The sequence below is a fragment of the Pelecanus crispus genome, chromosome 12 (genome assembly GCF_030463565.1).
Source record: "Pelecanus crispus isolate bPelCri1 chromosome 12, bPelCri1.pri, whole genome shotgun sequence".
Classification (NCBI taxonomy): Eukaryota; Metazoa; Chordata; class Aves; order Pelecaniformes; family Pelecanidae; genus Pelecanus; species Pelecanus crispus.
Genome location: NC_134654.1, coordinates 23,725,463 through 23,750,066, shown reverse-complemented (window position 1 = coordinate 23,750,066; position 24,604 = coordinate 23,725,463). Strand labels below are relative to the sequence as shown.

At 41.5% G+C, this 24,604-nt stretch overlaps 1 protein-coding gene across 1 annotated transcript; it reads right to left on the bottom strand.

Moving 5' to 3' along the window:
• Positions 1-118: 118 nt before the first annotated feature.
• Positions 119-24,265, bottom strand: TOM1L1 (target of myb1 like 1 membrane trafficking protein). Its single transcript, XM_075719977.1, has 15 exons — positions 24,208-24,265; positions 23,911-23,995; positions 20,348-20,426; positions 14,257-14,406; positions 13,709-13,828; positions 13,128-13,235; positions 12,325-12,441; positions 8,078-8,211; positions 5,570-5,630; positions 4,076-4,193; positions 3,090-3,186; positions 2,518-2,578; positions 1,504-1,591; positions 1,141-1,213; positions 119-182 (listed from the first exon to the last, which is right to left on the bottom strand). Exons 1-15 carry the CDS (start codon positions 24,263-24,265, stop codon positions 119-121), a joined length of 1,413 nt encoding a protein of 470 aa, XP_075576092.1.
• Between the last annotated feature and the right edge of the window lie 339 nt (positions 24,266-24,604).

Below are 24,604 nucleotides of genomic sequence, written 5' to 3'. Positions count from 1 at the left end.
GTTTGTTGTGTCAAAATACAAAACCTGTTCTATTATTCACTTGTATGTTATAGGAGGCACTGCAGAGGACCAACATCAGAGAATAATGTGTGTTCAGTAAAAGATTTCACCTCCACCTTCAGCATTCTGTATTCTTTTTAGCTTCTGTCTTCAGCATGACATCAATTTCTTCATAAACAGCTCTGAAAGAAGAACAGGGTGACTCCTGCATCACAGTCGTTTCATTTTGACAAAATGCACCAATGAAATCCTGCCCAAGCATGAACTGCCAAGAGTTTATAGTGGTTACCTAACAGAGTAGCATCAGTTGCAGGATGCCCAGGTTTCCATGGCAACCAAGAGCCAATCCTGTGGTGGGTCAGTGATTATACATTTAATGAGATACCTCTGGACATTGTCACTTTTGATGAAGTAAGTTTGCGAACAGGACTGCAAAACGCAAATGGCAAGCATAGCACATGGCATGCAATTACTGCACTAATTAAAAAAAAAAAAAAAAGCTTTGTTGAGATTTTTCTACCTCAGAATTCGATGGTTCGTCAGAAATCAGTTTTGTGTAGATGGCTCACATTTTTTGCAATTTACTGGTAGAAAGGAGAGTTCTGCTATCCATTTAGTTTCATATTAGTTTTCTGACTATTTGGCCCTCTGGAGAGCCCCGGCATCCATTTGCTTTTGTATCTTATATTTAAATTGAGGATTTTCTTGATATGCAGTAGAACAACATTCCTAAAAGTCATGATTGCTGCAAACAGGAATTATTTTGGTTACCTTGCTCCAGAACTACCTGTGTTGAAATGTCAATCGGCTTCTCCCACCAGGACCTTTAGCATGTTTTATTCACCTTTTCATATCACTGAATAGGATTTTAGTAGACTGTTTTTGACACAGCATTACTCCACCATTTTTACAGATGCTGTTCAATGAACACACTATAGGAGTTTATTCCTTAATTGGTTATGCTGGAAATATTGGAAGAAAATGTACAAAACACAGCCACTCTCATTTACATTAGCAATCCAGCTGATCAGCTAACTCAGTCTAAATAGTGTGGTCCGTTTTCTCACTCAGAAGAAAAAGCCATCTCAGAACCTTCTTGCCTTTGGCACCTAAGAAAACTTTATTTTAAAAGTTACTTACTCAGTAGGAGCCAAGGGATCAAACTCCATTATCTCGTAGTAATGAGGTGACTGTGACTTATTCTTTGATGCAGCTGAAGAATAAAGACAGGCAGATAAATCCAGATTTAAATGTAAATGAAAACCTTGCTTACTGCACGTTACTTTTTTGTATCTTCCTGAAAGTAGCAGATTATCTCCTACTTACGTAGTTGCTTTAAATGCTAAAATGGACAAACATGTCTAAGAGAAGCCATGAGCAATATGAGATTCTGTCAATGTTTGTGGCTGCTCCTAGTCTTTAACAGCCATTATGTAAAGCCCTTAAGTTCTAACAAGAAAAATATATCTCCATGATAGTTAAGCGGTCTGCAGTATTTATTACCTGCTGGTGATGGTCCATTTAATGATGTAGTATGTCCAGTCTGCAGATTTACTGGATTCAGAGGCACTGGGCTTAAAATAGTCGCCAACTACGGACATCAAGCAAAACAGCGCATAAAGAGATTGTTGTATGAGAACTGGTTTGACTTAGAGAGAGGTAGTGGAGGCCCCATCCCCCCTAGAAACTTACATAACTGCTGACTTATCTTTTGACTCTCAGACTGTAACAGGTAAATTCTAAGGTCAACAGTTATCAATCTAATTAATCTCCATTCTCCACAAAAAGTTCGAAACATCTTTTAGGGTTATCTATAGCACATTAGTATAATTTACTTCTGTGTAATTTGTTACATTACACAGACTCAAAGACCACAGTATTCACAATACAAGTGTCTGCTTTTACTTGAGGTTTACAACAGGGAATGTGCAGGTGTGTTTGGGGGCTGCTCTCATCTGTTTTTATTTCATATTGCCTACCACAGAATAGCATTCAAATTCATAACATTAACTCACAGCCCCTTTATATTCTTTCCATTCCTTCTGTCATGGGTGTTTTGTCTGCAGCATGTGACATTTGTCCTACACTCTACTTGATTTTTAAATGTTTGGGCTTTTTGGTGGGTTGTTTTGGGAGGGAGGAGGGTGTTGATTTTTATTTTTTTTTAATTTCAGATAGGAAATACACCAGAGTAACATAACAGCAGCAGCAGGAGATCTGAGCTTGCTTCACACAGCAACAGATTAAACACAAATAATACAGCAACTGCTTTCTGCAAACTCCCCTGCCATTGTGCTGGACCCAAGAAAATATGCTTTCATATTAGCATCTGTGGTATCAAAAGAGGAAAGGGAAGTTGGCCTGGTCACCAAATACAGAGCGTTCCCTGATGTATGGGGAAGGGCCGCAGAATAGATCTTGGTAGCACATTTGGACAGTAGTTGGGTAAATCCAAACAGTTCTCTTTTTGACAGTTGCCAGCAAAGAACGATTATTCTGAACATGAGCGTTACTCACATTGCTATATGAATGTCCAGCTGGGTTGCTTACGCTATTGTTTTGTGCTTCAGTTGCAAGTCTAGGAGAGAGTAATACATTGAAAGTAACTGAGAAACTATCAAAACTGTATATTCTGATTGCTACATTATTTTTTGCTGGTCTGTCTTTACCTTATGTCACAACTGAGAGCAGCATGGGCACGTGGGCCAGTGTCCCGTTCACATAAAAGGCAGGGAACTACAAGGACACCTCTCCTATCTTAAACTTTTCTTACTGACCTGTACAATTCATCTGTTTCTCCCTTTCACTGCAGCATTGGCAACACTCAAGCAGAAAGTCATATATATGTTTTGAGTGTTGAGATAAATTTGTGTCTATGGCTAATGAGTGCTGCAGGAGTAGTGTATTTTTAAGCATGTTCAGCAATGTCTAGCACACAGGTAGTTTTCTCTTGTTTTACTGGACTAATGTGTAAAAGCAGTAAATCTGTGTTCTCAGAGCTTTCTATAAACTCATTAGATGAATTACAGAGTACTAATACCTCTGAAGATCTGTTATCTGTTATCATTTCTTGACAAGTGATTACTCACGGAATTTGTTGAGCTTTTGTAGTAGTTGCTAAATCCAGCTGTGGATAAATTGATGGATGATGCCTGTTTTTATCTCCAGGGTGTGCAGATATGCAATCTGAAATTGAAAGCAATTAATTAATGATCATTTAAACATTATTAAGCAAATGTTAGTTACTTTTACTATGAACATTGAAAGGGTAAAGTTTTGTTTGGAAGGCATATAAAGAATCTGAAACAAATTGGTGTTTATCACATGAAAGGCAAAATTTTAATAACTCTGAGAAGTTTTTAGATGCAATATATTTAGCTCCTTAAAATGTCAGAACATCATCAGTAGTGCTATATGTGGTAGACACCACTTAACACTCCTTTCACTATTTCTAAAAGATTAAAATGGAATTACAGGCATTTATTCCTGTAGGGGGGAGACATTCATACCTTTAACTTCAGTATACAGACTCGCCTAGAGTGGGTAAAGGAGGGGCTTCTGCAAACAGTAATTCAGGGTACCGAAGTTAGGAGCTTTACTCACTGCTCTGTCTATTAAAGAAGTCTAAAGTTAGAGGAGATGAGTACCTTTCTTAAAGTGAACTGTTCCTAACACCAAGTGCCTCCTGAAAAAAACTTAGGAAATCAAGAGGGTATGAGAAAAGTGTATCTTTGTTTCTTTCTCACAAGCCTACAGAACAGGCAACTACCACAACATTTTACCAGCTCACTGTAATAGAAAACAGAGCACGTTCTACTGTTCAAGCTTAAGTAACGGGAAAAAAGATTATTGCTTCCACTGTAAACAAATTACAGGGAACCTTGTACTATCTTACTTTTTTTTTTCCCCCTACGTAGACAACAATTCTCCTGTAAGGAGATTTAAGGAACATCCTTGAAGTTAAGGAGTATCTTTGTTTTCTTTCTTACAAGGAACTTCTTGATTCCTCCACTAAGCTCTTGTTGGTTTGCTTTAGGAAATGAGACCACAAGGGAAACGTGCATTCATCACTTACTGAGGTCTGAAGGAGACACTGCAGAGTCAGTTTGCACCACTGCTGACGCAGGAGATGGAGAGTCTATGGACAGGTCAAGTAGATCACTTGAGGGAGCAGATGGCTGTTTCCTGTACAGCTTAACATTTGAAAAGGAATAAAGTTGTTTGGGGTTTTTTTGGTGTTTGTTTTGTTTTTTAAAAAGGAACTTGTATAGCTTTAAACAACTTGCTATTTTCACAGAATAGAAACCTTTAAAATAATAATACTAAAAATTGGCAAGTATGAGAGAAGACCAGGATTTTTGTGTGTGTGTGTGTGTGTGAAAGATAGCTAATGAAACAAAAAGCGCTTTCCAGATAAGATCACTTTCAGCAAGCTTGCTATTTCAAAAAATTAAGGAAAAGCATTCTGAAGTAGGAAATAGAATGGACTGAATTCTAAAAAGCAAGTCGTGAGCTTGTTTAGATACGGGTTTTGTTATCGATCTTCTGATTGATCCTGCACAATTATTTTCATGCTACTTATTTGTGTTACTGGGATTTGATACATACTTAGAAGATTTCCTGTCCAAAACAGGACTGAAAAAGTCGAAGTTCAAAATCACAATGTTGTTTCCTAGGACAAAGGGTTCCCTTTGTTTCTCCTGTGAATGTGTTAGAATTAAAAATGTAGCCAAAGATTTTAATAAAACCGCAGGCTTGAATCATACAGGTTTGGTCACACCAGATTTAAAAAAAAAAAAAAAAAAAAAAGACGATGCATTTAAGCTTGGAGACTCCTGAATAATATAAAAATGCACAGACTGCACCATTTGGACTATTAACTAATCCAACAGTGCATTCATCAAGCAAAAATATCCACCTACGTAGTGGCTTTTCAAGGAAAACAAGATCGTCTTCTACCTTTTTTTAATAATTGTCAGCTGTTTTTCTGCATTCACAATGCAGTCATTTTCATTTTGAGTCCTAGATGACTACACAATTATGGCTTAGCAGAAGCTGAAACATGTGCAAAACTGCTTTGGGCAATATAATTAACAACCATAATTATCAATCAATAAAGGATAGTCGTTAAAGATTTGCTACAAGCCATTATTCACAATTCAGAAAAAAACATCAGTAATAGTGAATTCCGATAGCGTAACAGTATTTCAGTCTATAAATGCTTAACAGAGAACAAATGAAAAGAAACTCTATGGTTCCTCATTTTGTATGGCAGATAATAGCGCTTAGCTGTAGAGGTAACAAACCAGCATTTGAATAGATCGATCTCTCTCATTTTTTCTGATCAAGCTTCCATCTTAGATTTGACATTATTTGCTACTTTAGTTACATGAATTCGCATGAAATTCTGCAAGTGAGACTTCAAAAAAAATCAATTAGAGTAGGATCAGCCTGTTGTCTCCTGTGCCTCTTAACTAGAGAAGAAAATTCCGCGTATATCAAGTGTATTTTTCACAATGAACAGAGAAAGGAATGTTTATAGTCCTACAGTTCATCTATAATTACTCACCTCTGTGCGTTCACGTTGTATTCTCTGATTCTCCAAAAAACGAACTCTGTTTCGAGAGAACCTGTTGAAGATGCAGAGTTAAATGTTCATTCTGGCATTTCTGTGATGTCATCCACAAGAATATGAAACCAGTTCTAATTCAAGTTTGATTATCAAAAGACTCCAGAAGTGCCACACAAGCACTACAGGGGCTTTTCGCTGGGGCACTGGTCTCTGCACTAGCAATTTGACTTGCTCTTCCCCAGGGCTGTGGTCCTGATCGCCTATACTAACACCAGTCAATTTGTTCTTGGGCTCACTTCTGGAGACAGCCATTTGTTTCTTCCAAAACAAAACCAAGGCACAGCCGACAATAAAGTTTGCCTCTGTTCATGCCAGGTGGGTGACTATGAACACGCACTGTGCCAAATGTGGCTCCTTCCGACCAGAACACTCTTCCAGCTGAGTCCCAGGAAGCCTTCTGTCCTCAGAGGTCCCGCACATTCCCTCATGCCGTCTCAGGACAAACCCCGTGCCTATTCTTGAACACAGCCCTCTCATTAGTTCAGGCATTTGAAATAATTTTTTTAAAAAAAAAGGAAACCAGAAAATCCACCTGCACAAATATTTATGTACTGCGAGGCATAACAGTGCTACACTGGGTCCAGAGGAGACCCAGTCAAGTGATATTCAGCATCCATAAGGTCAACCTGTTCCAGAAGAGCAAGCCCTAAGTGGTACAGACATGAGACTGTCTACAGAACTGCATTTGCTATTCAGGGTTACCATACTGGTGAGACCCACAAAGAGAGCATATGCAGGGAGGAACAGAAGAAAAAAAACCCTTTCCAACTGCAGAATATAAATGTTTATCTGAAATACAGGAAGAACTGAAAAGTTGCTAGAGCCACTAGAGGGAGTTGTCATTACATACATGAGGCCAGTTTATTGCACAATGGCAATTGCTCCGGATTTAATTTGGACTCTATGTTAATAATCAGAAACAGAGAATGCAGCGTGACTTGTCTTCAAACAATACACGTAGTACAAAATGGACACAGCTAGTTACGATCAGTTTGTCCTTTATACATCTCATTGTTCAGAGGGAGTTCCAAAAAACAAATCTTCTGCAACAAACATTAACCAAATACATTTTAATACTTATCAACTCTGAAGTGCAATGCATCCGCACCCCAGAAGACTCATTAGATAAAAACCATAACATGATAGTACTAAAACACAGTAGTTTTCTGTCCAGTTTCACAATGGCCAATTAATTGCTCCTTCGATCACCAGGTGAGTCTTTCATAAGGAATTTATTGAATTATACCCACAAGCTACTATTTGTAGTTCAAGAAGTTCTTGACCTTGCCAGTACTCATCAGTCATAACAAAAATGTAAGCCCACATCTGGCTTCAGTGGATTTACAGAAGCTGAACAGAATTCTATTTTTGCTTTACTAAAATGAAAAACTTCCTAAAGTAAGATGTGAGTATGCAATTATTTCAAGGCAGTTGCTGTAAAATATGCTAACACTGCTGTAGACACAAGATTTAAGGATAAATGAAAACTAAATGTTGTCAAGGTTAGGCCCAAAGTTTGTGCCATGACACTTAGAAGAATTAGCGATATTTTCAGTGCAGCATTCGGAAGAGGTTTAAAAAGAAAAGATAACTCTCTAAATCTTTTAAGTCTAATCATGAACCATTGCACTTGATGCATAATGATTTCTAGAACATTTTTTAGCCACAGAGGAGATAAACTACTTAACATGGAAGGCTAGTTCCTGTTAAACCACAATACTCTCCATGAGTATACTCACTGTGGTATTTTGGGGGATAATACTGGAATTTTGAGTTCAAAATTAATTTCCGTTTTGCTAGCACCTAGTCATGCTACCAATGACATAACATATGAACGCACAGGATGTCAATGCAAGCACTGTGGTGCTTCCATGTGTGAAAGAAATAAATATTTTCTGCTGTTAGACAAGTAGAACAGCGTGTTTCAATCCAGCTGAGAAAACCAAGCAACTCTCTTAAGCATGCAAAGAAGCAGAATGCTATTCCATGGCCAATTTCTGCAGTAAAGCTGTCAAAGTTGTTTAGAAAAGAGAACAAGTATTCTTTCCTGGAAGCATATACACTTAACAGAGATAAGGACCATCACCAGTACCAAAGGGTTTGTAGCAGACTGATGACAAATTCACTGTGCAGTACCAAAAAGGAATGTCAAATTCCAAAGTGATTTTTGTTTACGTGCCTCCATCTGGTTTCCTGTCTATACTGTTAACTTGTTTTATCCCATTCTAATGGTTTTCTAACCACCTTTATGGACCGCTTCTGAAGTGTTTAGGGGAAGGCAAATACATAATTTTCTCTTTTTGAAATCATGTTTCTTTTCTGGATTTACAGTTAAAATCTGTCTCCTTGTGGAGGATCAACATTAGGTGTAGGGACCGTCTGTATCCATTAAGTGTGCTTATTCGGTTAAGATACCAAATGTGAGGAAAGAGGCCCTGTACTTACCTTTCATGTCCCAGGAGGACATTATTCAGATCTTCATTTACTTGTATTAACTCAGCTATCACATCTTCATTCTCCACTGTCACCAACAATTCCATGATCCTCTCCTGCATCATCCGACAGGTCTTATACAGTTTCTGCCCAAGGGAGGGGAAGAAAAAAACCCAAAAAATCGTAACTGCGGTCTCCCAGTTTGTGAGTTCTGGAGAAGAATGATAAGACACTTGAGTGCTGCAGACTCACACGTAACATTCCTTAATTTATACAAACCACATGCATACCAAACATTGCAGATAGTGTAATTTTCACATCTTTGATCTCCACAAGGCAGGTTGACAACTCCTATCATCACAGCCAGCAATTCTACCCCTACCCAATCCCGACCTTTTGACCCACCTTAATTTCTAAAGATATATCTGTGTCTCAAGTCTAAATTACAAATTGAAAAATAATGAAGACCCCTCTGGGTGATGCAGAGCAAATTTGATTTGATCCTGTTTGAAGCGGATTAAACTCAGCAGGATGCTTTGCATGAATGTAACGGATGCGACCCTGTTCAACATCTGCTTGAAGACAAGACAACAGTAGTCTAAAGGACAGAAGAGCTCTGTGACGCAAGTCTGTAGCTCTAACTATTCCTCTAAGTGGGGAAGTTTGGATGAATTAATCTATGCCCTTTTTGAGAAAGTAACACAAACCTAGCAGAATCAGCTGACAGGAGAATTCTGAGAGTTTACTGAGCAGAATTTGGCATTATTGCCAGTTGAAATGGAAGATAGTTTATTTATATTCCTCTCCTCTGCAGATTTTGCATGTTCAAAGACACAAATTCTTTAGCAACAGGAACTTCAACTCAGCCAACATTTTTTTTCCCCCACAGTGCATTTGCAAATGCTGGCTGGCTCCGCTTAAGGAAAAAAAATCAAAAGGGGGAAAATTACTCTATTTGCACACTGCTATTCAGAAATCGCTCTGGTATTATTTTCAAAGTGATCTGATTTTTCCACAAAAAACCCATACCTAATGTAAATAAATTATTTTATTTATGTAAAAAGAAATTTTGCACCCGTTTGCCAAATCTGCATAAGGATTACAGAGTACTGTACCTTTCAGTACTGTATCTTCATAGCCCAGGATAAAACACACAAAAACGTATTCCATTTCACATCTGTAATTAAATTTAAACCTCTCCAACTCCACACATTACTGCCTGATCCGCATTTAAAAAAATGTGTATTTCTTATGGCTCCGTTATACAGGCAGACTAGCTCCTTTGTAAACGTCAATATTCAATAGAGAAGCAAACTGAGACACTTGTTTCAAGCATGGATTTGCTAGGCTATGCTCCCACCCACAATGATGCATGCACTCATAGGTTTTGAAAACTGGAGTTTTACAATGATAGGCTACCAGCTGGTATAACAGTCATCAGTAATTCCAATGAATTCGTGCTAATTTTTACCAGCTGATGATCTGGACCCAAATTCCTGCATGCCCATCAAGTATCTCTATTCACTGTGCAGTACAAAAGTTTTCTACTGTTCTTGGCTGACACTGAGCTTTAGCTATTCTTTAACTACTGTTACGGGTCAGCACAGTATTTCAAGTGAGATCTGCTATCTTAAGCCTTGTCCAAAACAGGGTGGAGAAAGGGAGTAGCCTAGCCACTAATGGAGCTACAGAACTAAAAATATGTTGCACTGATAAAGTTTACCCTGTTACAGTTTTAATTGAGAATGCCAGATAACCACAAGGACTGAAATTAACGTCTCCAACTCACTCAAAGCCTAAACAAGCAGCTCTTTACAATAAAGGACTTTGTTCTCTGACAACAAAAGCCTAATTCAAGCAATCCAGGTAGAGCTACAAACAAAAGAGAACATGAAACATTGTTAAAGGAACAGGCTAGCCATGCTTGATGCTTTATACCACTCAGTGCACAGGGAAAAAGAACAGAAAGAACAGCAGCAAAATTAACATAGCAGGAATGAGTTTTCAGTCACTCTCCCACAAATGGGAACTCCACACCCTGTCCTCAAACTTCTGCCAACAATTTTATTACTGGGAGCGTCAATAAGAATCCACCGGTTTACTGTGGGCAACCTAATCCGCGCACTCACATGCAGAAGGGCCATAGTAGGGGACAGGAAATGAAAGACATACTTTTCCTGTTTTGCAACCAAAGACACTCACCTTATCATGGACTGGACAGAGATGGCCAAGTAGATTAGACCAGTGTATTCTCCTACCTGGGGTATCTTTCACTGGTTGGTTAAATCATCAAGGCAGTCTGCACCTTGGCAACCTCCCTGGTGGCAGTCCCACTACAGAAGTAAAGCATTGTCCATAGAACAGCCACAGATTAGCTGGTAGCGTCCACTGCTGGAACAACCTATGCTCAATCCTTTAGTGCAGGCAAAGCAAGCCCTCCGCAATCTATTGCAACAGCTGTTTGCCTTGCCTGTGTTTAAAGTCCACTCTGCTCAGATCCTTGCTTTACAGGCCCTTCCTCCTTGGACTTAGAGCTCCACAGATCTCTGCAAAAAAATCAGTGTTGGAGATGCGAGGCATTTCCAGGGGAGCAAAAACCACTGAAAGCTTGCATCTGTCTCCTATCTGGTTCCCCCAGACCAGCAAGCACTGCCTGTCATTAAAGATGAGAGACACTGGCAAACTGCTGCTGTCTCTCCATATCTCACCTCCACTTGTGAGCCAATCCATAAATGGACACAGCTGAACAGCACGACCTTGGAGGCAAACCAAGAGCACCCAATAAGGGTTCCTTGCAAAGGAAAAATTCTCCACTGAGCAAGAGAAGCACACCAAAGGCTTGCAAAAATTAGGTAAGTTCTCCAACACATTTAATGCTGACAAATTACCAAAATGCTTCCTCATCATAGAAGTTCAGAGGCCAGTTTAGAAATGGAAGGATGAGATAAAAGCTTTTTAAATTCTTGCAGAAATATGAAACAGAAAAATGTCCATTGACATAGGTCACTACTGAAATGCTAAAGTAATACTGCATTTTTAATTTCTGTCCTGGTTTCAGCTGGGATAGAGTTAATTTTCTTCCTAGTAGCAGGCACAGTGCTGTGTTTTGGATTTAGTAGGAGAAGAATGTTGATAACACGCTGATGTTTTAGTTGTTGCTGAGTACTGCTTATGCTAGTCAAGGACTTTTCAGCTTCCCATGCTCTGCCAGGTGCACAAGAAACTGGGAGGGGGCACAGCCAGAATAGTTGATCCAAACTGCCCAAAGGGCTATTCCATACCATATGATGTCATGAACAGTATAGAAACTGGGGGGGGTTGGCCGGGGAGCAGCAACCGCTGCTCAGGAACTGTCTGGGTATAGGTCAGCGGGCGGTGAGCAATTGCATTGTGCATCACTTGCTTTGTATATTATTATTGTTATTATTATCATTATTATATTGTTATTATTATCATTACTATTTTACCTTATTTCAATTATTAAACTGTTCTTATCTCAACCCAGGAGTGTTTCTCACTCTTACTCCTCCAATTCTCTCCCCCATCCCATCGGGGTAGGGGAAGTGAGCGAGTGGCTGTGTGATGCTTAGTTGCTGGCTGGGGCTAAACCACGACAATTTCTAAAATAGAAAATACAGCACGAGCAAGCAGAAGAAATGACATCACAGAAGGAAGAATGTCTGCATGTTCACTGTCAAATCTAAACTGGACTAGTGCAATACACTTCCTTCAGGCTACACTTTAAGAGCACGTGGATTCACCTATAGCACAGCAGGCTTCCAATCTTTGAGGTCACGCACATAAAACCAATGCTTCATATTCTTCACTGGCCTTCAGTCTGCCTTTAAGGTACTGGTAATAATAAAGAGAACACTGAAAGCTCCAGGACGGATACGAGAGAGAGACTGTGTCATCATCTGTTTTCCCCACAAGGCAACTGCATTCAACTGGAATGTTCTCAGGGCTGTTTGACAGAACATGCTTAACAGAGAACACTCTATTATGAAATTCCTTTGCCCTTGGAATTCCCTAGAGCTTAAATTTGCATTGCAAGCTGTATTCCCCTTTTCTGACTATCTAGATATCAGGGGGAGGTGAAGGCAAGAGGAGAAAGCTGAGCAAAACCCAAGACAGAAACTTGTTGTTGGATTCCATTTGGCAATCTGAATCCAGATGTTACAAGAAAAGATACAACATATTTTAAAAATCAACTTTGGCCAAACCAAATCAATAGCCCCTACCAATGAATTATCGCATACCTGTAAAAGATTCATATCATCCGGATTTTCAGAGCCAGGAACATTTTCTTTTAATATTGAGGACATGACTCGCACATTCATTTTTGCCATATCCAGTTCACTGTACAGTTTTGCAATCTGTTGAGTTCAACAGAACAGAATATTGTGTAGGTGAACAGAGTGAGCAGAATAATTCTTACCTCTGAGACGTACTTTCTTCCCCATTAGGTATAATATGGGCCTAATTAGCATTATTTTACTCCGGTGACATGCCATGAAAATGAACGGAATTAGCTCAGCTTTTATATGTGCAATTAAACTAAGATCCAAGTCTGATAGCACTACTCCTTCTCCTTACAGTTAAGCCCTCTCACTAATGTTACTGTTACTCTTTTTAGTTACCTGCAGGCCAAGCAGGACCAGAAGTGAACTGTCCTTTCCTTTCTGCTTTTTAGAATATCTCTTCACACAAGCCTTATGCAAAAGTAAGTTTTACTTCAAAGGTAAGCGAGAAAGCCACTTTTATCAATTTGCGTAACAGAATCGTAAAAGATCGTTAGATATTCTCATGCTTGAGAAAATGATTCCACTTTCTGGCTGAGGTACAGCCTGGCATTTATTGAACTCACTTCTGCCTACTTTGCTTTGGCACACCACCATATAAAACATCTTCAGGAGAACGAACCTAAAAAGCACGAATATAGAACTACGCCACTGGAACTGATGGTCCTTTCTAGTGGTCTATGCACCCAGGTTGTCGAAATCACATGTTACCAGTACATTTCAAGTGGACCCGCCCTGCCTCTAAACCTGTAGTACTGCACCTGCTCAGGAATCAACAATAACGTTGGGCCTGTGGGAAGAGGCAGCAAAGAACGTTTTGCAGGATTAGCAGAAGATGGCAATGACTTTGTAGAAGGCTGAGATGAAGCCTGCGGGAAGACAAAAGAGCAGAGCTTGGGTTTAACAAAAGAACTGAAGCAGAAATCTAGATGAGAGTGCTACAAAACACCTTTGTCAGACTAGACAACTGGGCATTAGCTTTCTCATAATCAACACTCCCAGGGAACTTGTTGAGCAAGGTCTATTTACAAGAATAAATCTAATGGCTATTTTGTAATGAAATGAGGCTTGGAATTCGGGTATCTTTTAAATGGGTTTACAAGTAAATTCTGTGGTTTGAAATAAAATAAACTATTATATGGGCCAGGTTTCTTTGTTGTTATCTTAGCTGCTATAATTGAAACTGATTCCTGCTCAAGTGCTTAAGTAGGTTGGTCATATTCGCCCCTGGAGCATTTAAATAAATAAACCCCCAAACAAACACACCTTCTTTGTCCACAGAGCTCATACAATTAACACATCCTGTTTCTGATTCACAACAGTTATCCTTGTGTATCCCCACCTTAGGTCCCCCTCTGCTGGTGTCAGAAGATGGAAACTCCACTCCTTTCTTCCGCAATTCTAGATAAACTTCTTTTACTTCGCTCACATCCACCATTCCTTGGAAACCTCGGGCCCACGTCTAGTTTTGAAATAACAGGAACATTAACAGTCAGAAAAATGGACAGTCAGCAGGTCAGACAAGCGCTTCTAAAACATGTGGTCCTAAAGGCAGTTCATTCCCTCCACCCACTCCAGCTAACTCCATCAAAGCAGCAGGAACCACGAAAGCTCCGAAGTTACCTCTCATCCTGCTTGCTAGGTGCAACCACAGAGGGAGCACACACACAGACTGGGAGGGGAATACAAAACGTGGAGGCTGCCAGTTTTCCAGTTCTCTCCCTTGGTCTTCCAGTCTGTGCTACTGCTGCATGAAGCAGGAGCAGCAAGAATAAAGTCTGCTTTAGGAAGAGGTTCCCATGAGTATGTTACAGTACAGAAATGGGCTGCATCATTAAACGTTTACCATATAGCAGACACACAAACGCTTACTGTTTACTCCAGACTTACCATGATATAGGTCAAGATTTTCTCCTGCATGTCAATCGGCAGATTGTATCTTGGATTCAGTAGTTTCACCAGCTTGTCTTTACAGAAATCTTTCTTCACAACTAAAGACTGGAACCTTGGGCCACAGTTCTCTATACACATGTCAAGCAGCTGCACACACAAAAAGCTTCTGTTACACAGATACTAGGAAAAAAACCCAACTTGACTGCTTTTGTTTCCTTTTGTTTAATTTGTTCCAAGGTGTTATGGGGAAGAGTACAAATGAGTATGAACAGATTATTGCCAGCTATCTCACTAGAATGTCTGATGAGGTTACTACAGGGAAACAGTAGCTCAGTGTGTGCACTGTTATACCTACGCAATACAAAATGAGATGTGTTAGCCAGAGTCATACTATTTTTAACAGAGAAGTATAGTTACACTTGTTTCCATGTCACAGTGGTTACTGAACGTATGGTACCTTAACAGCATGAAATCTGTCCATAGCTTAAAAACTGACTTGTACAGATTCAGTTAAGAGAATTAATTCACTGCCTAGCACATAGGTACCCTGGTCTGACAGATTCTGAAGAGCTCTACGAAAGAGGAAAATAAGATTACTAAACGCCTCTCTTCTAATCTGCCCTGTAAGTGAGAGACTAATGAAAAAATAGAAAAGAACAAATTCAACAACTTGGAGTACAATTTCTCCACATGTTTTAAAGGTCACACTGATTTGAAACAGAGTAGCTGAATTGTTCCAATTGTCACATTCATCTTCACGGAAGAAGTCTACTTCCAAAACTCTGCTTGCAATGCTCAGAGTAAGATCCTTGTAAGCAACACGTCTGCCCTATCAAATATAGCAGTGTGTGATAATGACACAGTACTTCCCTTGTACACCTGGAGGTGGCTGATTACAATTCCCATTTTACAGAAGAGATATCAAAAGCTGTCACTTCGTCCCAGTCACCTGAAATCAGACCAGTACAAGTCTTGATAGGAAACTGGGGTCAGTCAGACCAGGTGCAGAATCAGGAACAGAAATCATCTTGCCTGGCTCAAATCTGGAGATCGACCACAGGACTACGATACCCCATGTAGAGGAAAACAGTCACTCTTATGCTTTTTGCTCGTCAACCATATCTTTACTTTCGCTCCCAATTTAAGAGGGAAGATGGAAAGCGGAATGCAAAGGGCAGCAATTAACAAAAGTTTGCAAAATTTCATGGTTTGAGACAAAACTTCCCCCAAATCATGCAACAGACAAGATATATTCTCAAAACAATACACAGATTTTAAGGATGCTATTGTAAGCTTGATAAAAGTAGATTAAATATACTTTCCTATTCAGAACAGACTATATTTGACTAAGTTGAAATCATTTTAGTAACTCATTTTCTAGCCTCAGGACTTGGGGATTTTTCTCCCAGTGTGATCGGGAACTTATGGGAGAAGAGGCTTAAAACCAGAAGAAAATATATTGCTGAAATGAAAACAGGGTAGAACAAAGAGACACTGGCAGACTGCTGTGCGAAAAACTAACTGAGAGATAATTACAAAAAAATCTTGGCTCGTACCATTATTTTTCATTTGAAAGAGTACATGAAACTTATGCTAATAAGCCAAATCATTTGCCTGTGCAGTACTTCAAAGATGGTCTGTGTAAAACATTTTCAACCCAGTGCATGGGAAATTTAGTATGCTACTCCCTATTATTAATTCCCTACTTAAGGGACCGAGTATTTACTCTCTGAATAAAAATACCGAACTAATGGGCTAGACCCTCCACTCAATTATGCCAATACAGCCCACTCACTTAGACTGAAACTAAGCTGGTGTAAGAAAAAGAAGAGTTTGACTCAATTATTTTTAACTGGACCATTCATGAACAAACCACTTTCATGCTAATAACACCTTTCATTAGAACTTCAATATGGTATTTATCCTTGCAAATAGGACTTCACCTTCCCAAGCAGTTCCTTTGGAATGAATAGATCCAAGGTGGCCAAGTCAACCACTGCTCCACATAGCACATTGGAATCTCAATAGAAACATGTTTTAATAACAGAACGGGCAAATTAACTTCAACCAAACCATTAAACTTCCTCTAAATGACCGTCAGGACCTGAGAACTGTTGGAACTGACAGAGCTGCTATGTTCCAGGCTAGCTGATACCAGACATTCAGCTGAGAAGAGATCTGCACTGAGGAAAAAGGAGGGTGAATTGCACAAAGCTCTCTGCAACACAGAACTAAAATGATAAAAGACATCTGAACAGAGGCGAAGAGAAACTGTAGGGCAGAAAGTAAAAAGGGAGAAGTTGGTGGGGATAACAGAAAGTCAACTACATTCCTTTATAAACAGAGACCTCGCTCGGAATTCAGTAGGACTGTCTGCTCATCTAAAGCAGCCAGGTATGGGCCATAGAGTTGTAATGAATGGATGTAGTTTGTGATGGATACTTCTCAGACCCAAGGTGAATGCAAGAAAACACAGATGAACAGTTTGCTGCTTTGTGTTTCTGACTCAAAGGGAAAGAGTCATTAATCCATCTCCAGGATTACACTCTATGAAACATATACTGATGTCTAGACAGTAGTTTTTGAACAGAAAGACGCTATTTCCAAATGCCAGGATTTAAAAAAAACCTGTACGAGCAGCTTTTTCAGCTGCAATTCATCAATTACAGTGTAGAGGCTATATAGACTTTACCAAGATTCTACATTTCAAAAGTACTAATTTTTCAGAAGTCTTGAATTTTTCAGATTTTTTATATATATAAAAAAACCATTGAAATATGGATTTCTTTTGCTCCCACTCAATGTCCTTTTTCTTTTCCTCTTTACCCATATATAAAGTGTAATAAAATTGACTAAGACTTTTTCGATTGAGGAGCTGGAGGGCTCCCTCATGTTTTTGTTTTTTAGACCCTCTGCTTTGTGAAATGTTAACAAAGGAAATCTGAAGGCCACATTTGCCATGCTAATTTTTTTTTTACATCTGAAAACTTACAGAATATTAAAAGGAAAAACAGAAAAAAGCCTAAGGCAAAAAAAAACCTCCAAAATTTAAATCTAACCAATGACTTCCTTTAAAATATTTTCAAACAATGTAATGCAGAAATGAAACAATAATTCCACCTTAAATTTCTGCCCACTGCTTTGTATGTAAGAGTGTGTGTGTGGACGCAGGTACAGAGAGGGAGACATTCAATAAACTACTTCCCCATGTGATGTTCAGTTCCTAAGACCTTACAGGCATCAGGACTGGGACACTGCAGCAAATGCTTTACAAAAGCAAGGGAGATCTACAGAGACAACTGAACAGGTGCCTCAGCATTCACTACGTAAACAGAGTTTACGTATCCAAAGTCTATTAGTAATAAGAAGTCAAATAACACACGCTTTGTTGGATTCCAGCCTAAAAGTTCTCATCATCTTCACCCTGATTGCAAAATCACCACTGCCAAGCCGGATCTCTTGGCTTTATCAAAGACTGTGCGTGAAGCAACTTCATGGTCTGACACACATACACCTCGATCCACGTGACTTCACAAGCACCAGGTAACTTCAGTACATCAGAGTACATGAAGTCAAGCCATAGCCAACACATGATACAGCTGGCACTCACCCTTCTTCCTCCAAGTAAATAAATAAGCATCTGTGAGCCAGGAGGAGGAAGGCACTGTTGAGATTTAACACACCTCGATGACAGAATCGAGGCTAACACGTTCAGTTGTGCTACTTCAGATGAAGACTTTCACATTTTGCTCTGCGTGTATTCTCTAGGAATACACTCCCTAAGCAGTTTCATTAGAAAGATTAAATTCCAGAATTTCAAGGTTGAGTAAATAAAAGTGGATCAAAGTATGTTTCAAAAGAAAACTGATTTTCAGATCTGTTACCTTCTTAGTTGTATCTAATGTAGGTAGGAGAGACAATTTGATGTAGAACCTCAAAAGCTGGAGGATGACATTTACTGTAGGAAACACAGGCAATAACTTACAGTTCATCAAAAAAGATGATTTTTTGTAGAAATCTGGGAGAAAAACAATTTTTAAGAGGTAAGAGTTGCGGGGGGGGGGCTTGTGTTTTAGGAATTGAAAATTATTTCTGTTTTTCTATTTGCAATGATTTACTGTTCCAATCTCATTAAGGCAATCAAGACCCCAAAACAGAAGACATAGCACATAGAAAGACCGATTTGGGAACAAAGGAGTCAGAAGTCATACATGGTCAGCAATGAGGTCATTGCTAAGATTTTACACATGCTAAACTGATGGCAGTACTGGTAGAAAACCAGACAAAGGAAAGGAGCCAGGGGCAAAAGGAGAGGCAAAGGATGGAAGATCTTACATAAGAACAAAAGCAGGAAGAGAGCTGGAGGAAAGGTTGGCACTTTAAAAAAAAAAAAAAAAAAAAAAGAAAAAAAAAGATTAAAGAATTCAGGGAGAAGAAACCTGCAGTCAGAAAGTAGAAACTCGGCCAAAAGGATGTGATTGCCTGGCAGGCACAGTTACATGTGTACATGTGAGTCGGTGAGAACAGACATGGAGAAGGGGCCTCGAATGGAAAAGAGACTGTGAGAATGTGCTGAACTACAAGCACAACTGAAACCTCGTCCACACTCCATCTATGAGCAAATACAATGAGCTTCCAGGTCAACATGATAAAGCTCTTCCTTGGGTATGCCTGAAACAAGATCCTTCTCCCACTTTCACGTTCTTAAATCATAAACTATAACATCACCTTGGGTGTATCTGCAGAGTAAATATCCAAAGAAAGGCTCCTAAATCTAAGCAGTGGGTTATCCTAACTCCAGCTGACTGTGTCAGATACTCAGAAAAGGACCTAGGTGCACAAAGACTGTAGGAGAAAGAAAGCAGATCTGATAGAGGGATTGCAATTACAGCGGAAACCAAGTGTTTCTGTTATGCAAACACACAGCACACACAGAGAGGTGACTCATGAGACAGTGGAGGAGGAAGCCAGGAAAGAAGTGTGGAAATGGAATGAGCTGAAGGTATACATCGGTATGTTTAACACACTTATCTGCATCTCTAACTTGTCAGGAGACACTTGGGCAATTGTTAAGTGACCTACAATTGAACACTATCAATTGCCTATATTCCTTAATGACTTCTCAGCACATATTGATATAATGATTTTGCACAACAAATACCAAACCCATGAGTAATAGTACTCAGAGCGTAATGCAGACAGGCCTCTGCAACCTCAAAAAAGGAAATGGTGAAGAAAATACTTCTAGACAAATAATGAAAGACACAAATACTGACCAACTGAAAACACAAACTTCTTCTGAGATTCTTCTCACAGTTATACTATTGTTAGTCAAGAGTAGTTCAAGTGGGGAACTCTGGACTTATGACAGTGTTAGGAACTCCCTGCTACTGCCTACATTATCAGTGTAGTAGAAAACAGAACTATGTTAACATACTCCAGTAAATCTTAAACTGACTGAAATCACAGCACTTCTCCAAACTCTGGGATAGTTCAGAAACACTGTCAAACTCTGGAGGCCAGGTTATCTCAAATGAGGATATTCCCAGACACTCCAACCTTTACTTATAACATCTGAACCTTATGTGGCTTACCCTGCATCTTGCTCCCTTGCTTAACTCACCACTGTTACCCTTTCATTCAAGTTTCTCATTTATACACAGTAACACTTACCTTTACAAAACAGGTGTTGCACATTCCACCACACTGCATACCATGCTTCGTTTAACTAAGATCAGTACCACAAAGTGAGTAATAGAATGGTCAAATTTAGCTTTTATGTAATATCCCAACCTCCGTATCTTTCACAAACAGGTGGGGCACTCACAGAGGCACAGTCACTTGAGTAAATATGAACTATACTACTTTTACGTAGTACGGGTTTAAAAAAAAGAAAGCAACAATAAATTTAAGACTCTATGGAACGCCAGTAAACCATCTGATCTGCACTGTGGTAGTGCTGTACACACAAACAACAAAGACAGAAAACATCCCAGAGAGTTGTGTCAGTGATAATTTGCATGCCATCTTATCGTTTAAAATGTTTTCCTTCTTAGTGTCTAATTAATATAAATATAGCTGTACTTACAGACAGGGTAAGCCTGATTTCCTTATGGTTACAGTTTTTTGAAAGCTTTTTCTTTAGCGCTTTAACTGCATCTTTAGGCCTGTGACAAGAAATTAAGTAGAAAAAGTTACCATTGAAGTTAGACTGTTTTTCTAGTTCGTGACTTCATGCAAGAGCCAAAAATACCGGCCTGAGATATGGGACCAAATTCATCCCTGTATTTACACCCACATAAAACTAGAGCAATTACCCCGTTGATTTCATCAAAATCACTTCAGCACTGAGCTAGAGTAACCAAGCAGCGCAATCACGTTTGCTACTGCAGACTGTGCAGTACTCCAGAGACTTGTGCAGAGAAATAAAGTTATTCTCCTCTGCAGAGTCCCCTCCAAAATTATGTTATTTCACGGTTGTACAATACATTTACTTATTTAGCTTTTACTGCTATGGAAGGGAATAACAATTGCCAGCTGTATCAAGAATTGACTGGTACCTATTTTTCATGTATGGTGCAATTAAAAAAATACTCTCCTGGGAGTGCTGTCAGGAGTAGGGGTGTCTTGGTCAACTTCCAATCTTATAATTGCAGGATGCTTTTAACTCATCTGAGTAATTACCATGCAGGGATGGACAACCCATTCCATCCCAGAGATAGTGGCATTTCTAGTCTAGACATTTTGATTTCTATATATACACCCCATATCTTTTAACTATCTATGTAGGAGGGTAGATGATGGTATCTAGCCTATCGCACACAGGAAACAGTTGTGGCTGGTTAATATGGGCTATCTATAGTATTCAATTATTAGGGCCCACTCAATGCTCGTGATCAACAAAAACAGGATGTCCTAAAGTCTCTTTAGGATCTCTCTAGAATGTAAGATAGGGCAATAGAACATTTCATCTATATGACGTGTCATCTATTTGGACTTCTGTAAAGCCTTCGACATGGTCCCCCACAACATCCTTCTCTCTAAATTGAGGAGATATGGATTTGATAGGTGGACTGTTCAGTGGATAAGGAATTGGCTGGATGGTCGCATCCAAAGGGTAGTGGTCAATGGCTCAATGTTCACATGGAGACCAGTGACAAGTGGAGTCCCTCAGCGGTCCATACTGTGACCAGTGCTGTTTAACATCGTCATCAATGACATAGACAGGGGAATCGAGTGCACCCTCAGCAAGTTTGCAGACGACACCAAGCTGAGTGGTGCAGCTGACACGCCAGGAGCACGAGATGTCATCCAAAGGGACCTGGGCAAGCTGGAGAGGTGGGCCTGTGTGAACCTCATGAGGTTCAACAAGGCCAAGTGCAAGGTCCTGCACCTGGGTTGGGGCAACCCCCGATATCAGCACAGGCTGCGGGATGAAGGGATTGAGAGCAGCCCTGCGGAGAAGGGCTTGAGGGTACTGGTGGATGAAAAGCTGGGCATGAGCCGGCAATGTGCACTTGCAGCCCAGAAAGCCAACCAAATCCTGGGCTGCATCAAAAGAAGCGTGGCCAGCAGGTTGACAGAGGTGATTCTGCCCCTTTGCTCTGCTCTGGTGAGACCTCACCTGGAGCACTGCGTCCAGCTCTGGAGCCCTCAGCACAAGAAGGACATGGACCTGCTGGAGGAGGTCCAGAGGAGGGCCACCAAAATGATCCGAGGGCTGGAGCACCTCTCCTACAAGGACAGGCTGAGAGAGTTGGGGTTGTTCAGCCTGGAGAAGAGAAGGCTGCAGGGAGACCTTATTGTGGCCTTTTAGTACTTAAAGGGGGCCTATAGGAAGGATGGGGGCAAATCTTTTTAGCAAGGCCTGTTGTGACAGGACAAGGAATAACAGATTTAAACTAAAGAAGAATAGATTTAGACTAGACATAAGAAAGAAATTTTTTACAATGAGGGTGGTCAAGCACTGGAACAGGTTGCCCAGAGAGGCAGTGGAGGCCCCATCCCTAGAAACCTTCAAGGTCAGGCTGGACGGGGCTCTGAGCACCCTGATCTGGTTAAAGCTGTCCCTGCTCACTGCAGGGGGGCTGGGCTAGATGACCTCTAAAGCTCCCTTCCAACCCAAAGCATTCTATGATTCTATGATTTCAATAAGAAAAAAAGAAATCTTTGTTGAAAATATTTCAAAGTCAACAAAATTAAATGGGTATTTACCATTACCACATTTTTCAGTTTGAAATGTTGTTGTATTTCATCAGAAAAAAAGAAAACATTATTCTATTTTTTCTTATCCTATGGCAACACAGTTGCCATAACCAGTCATACCAGTAAAGCATCAAGTCAAAACAGAAGTGATGGATGGGAGTACCAGACAGGAGAGGAAAAGTTTCCCTTGCAGAAAGCTATACTACTATTCCACTCCTGCTTCTGGCTTCCTCTGAAGCATCTGGAAATGCTCTGGTCAGGAGCATTTTATTGCTTTAAAATAACCATCCACCTAATTAGATACAGCAGTTCTGCTGTTCCTAGTATCCTGTTACAGACTGTGACTAGTAGTAGTTGCCTAGGAGGAAGTTATAAGGAGTTCCTCTGTAAGCATAAGCTGTGCACAAGAGAAAGAAGTTTATTAAAAAAAAGCTCTGTTGCATAGAAGCTCCACAGAAAAACAAACGCACTGAGGGTCAAAGCGTGCTGTTGCTTATGGCAATGACCAGAAGGGAGTCATTACTGACCTTCCAAGCTCTAAGAGCCATAGGTGAGAGTGTAGGATCCGAAAAAATTGAAAAGAAGAATAAGCTGATATAAAAGAAGACACTTGTGCAGAAACTAAGGCATACCTCATCCCCCTGGGAAAAGTTCTCCATTCGGTGTTAAAATATGGCACTGCTAGCAGCGAGCTCTTGCAATGCAATGCTGAAGCAGGTCTCACACGGGAACAAATTTCCTTCTCCCCCTTTTACAGGTGGGAACAGGGAAGCACAAAGCAGCAAGTGGCTGAGCAAACCAGAATCTGGCCATTAGTTGCAAGAGGCCACCTCTGTCCCGGGAGCCCCAGGTACACACATCAACAGGATGGATCCCACTGAACAGAAACCCAGCCAGCGCTTCACTCTCCTGCTGTGATGTAGGTTGGCTGAGAAATTGCATTGTGGGGAACTCCGATTAAGTTAAAAGCACAGAGTTTTAAATAGCGTTGTAGGCAAGCAAACACTCAAGGTGTTTTTCCAGGCTGGGTTTTGCAGAGCACAAGGGTACACGTTCAGCCTGACAAGCAGCACAGGTTACACGAAATCCATCAGACTCAGGTGAGAAACCTATCTTATCACCTTTCTCCAACACACGTCCACGGGGAAGAGCGGACAAGCCTAATCCCTACAAGTCCTGACGGCTAAGCAGGAGGTACTGAGACAGGCACAACTCTTCCCTAGGAACTAAAGATACTTGCTCCCCGCCGCTACTTCATTTTGGGCAACTTTACATCGTATACCGACTGCTCGATTTTGCCCTGCCCTCAGGCAATGCTGGTGCAACCTCTGCGATGACAAACCGGCTGTTCTCGCTTCCCACAGGAGCAGGGGGCAGGTCACGGCACTGCCGGTCCCCCTGACACCGGGACCCCCCCCCGGGCCCGCAGCCCCCTGCGCCGCTCACCCCTCCTCCGTCGCGTTGATCACGTCGCAGATGTGCATGAACTGTCCCCACTCCTCCGTCTGCAGCGCTCCAAACGTCGCCCGGTCTGAAAGGCCAAGGGGAGCCGCCGTACAGCCGGCCGGGGACCCCGCGCACCCCGGGGACCCCGAGCCCCGCCGGCCCGGGCGGGAGGAGCGGGCGGGCACCGTCCCACCGCGCCCGTCAGGGCCCGGGCGGCGGGGCGGGAAACGGCGCCTCCCGGCTCCCCTCAGGCGGGCCGCGGAGCAGGGCGGGCCGCGGCGCCCCCTCGTTACTCACCGACCAGGCTGCCCACGGCGGTACCGAACGGGTCCTTCGGGGCCTTCCCGAAAGCCATGGCCGCTGCCGGCAGGGTCGCGCCGCCTCTGAGGGGCAGGGCAGCCCCGTCCCGTCCCGTCCCGTCCCGCCGGATCCGGCCGCTCCCCTCCCGCCCCGCTGGTCGCTCCCTTCCTGGGCCCGGGGCGGAGCCGCCTCCAGGTGCCGTCGCGGCTCCTCGCCGCGGATCACGTGCGGGCCGGGCCGGGCCGGGCCGGGCGGCGCCGCCCCCGCGGGGCAGGGTCTCCCCGCGGCACCTGCAGGTCCCCGCCGAGCGGCGGGGCGAGCGCTCAGGCGGCGACGGGAGCAGCCCCCGTCGGCCGCGGGCCGGGGTCGCGCCTGGAGGTGCGGCCCTGCCGGA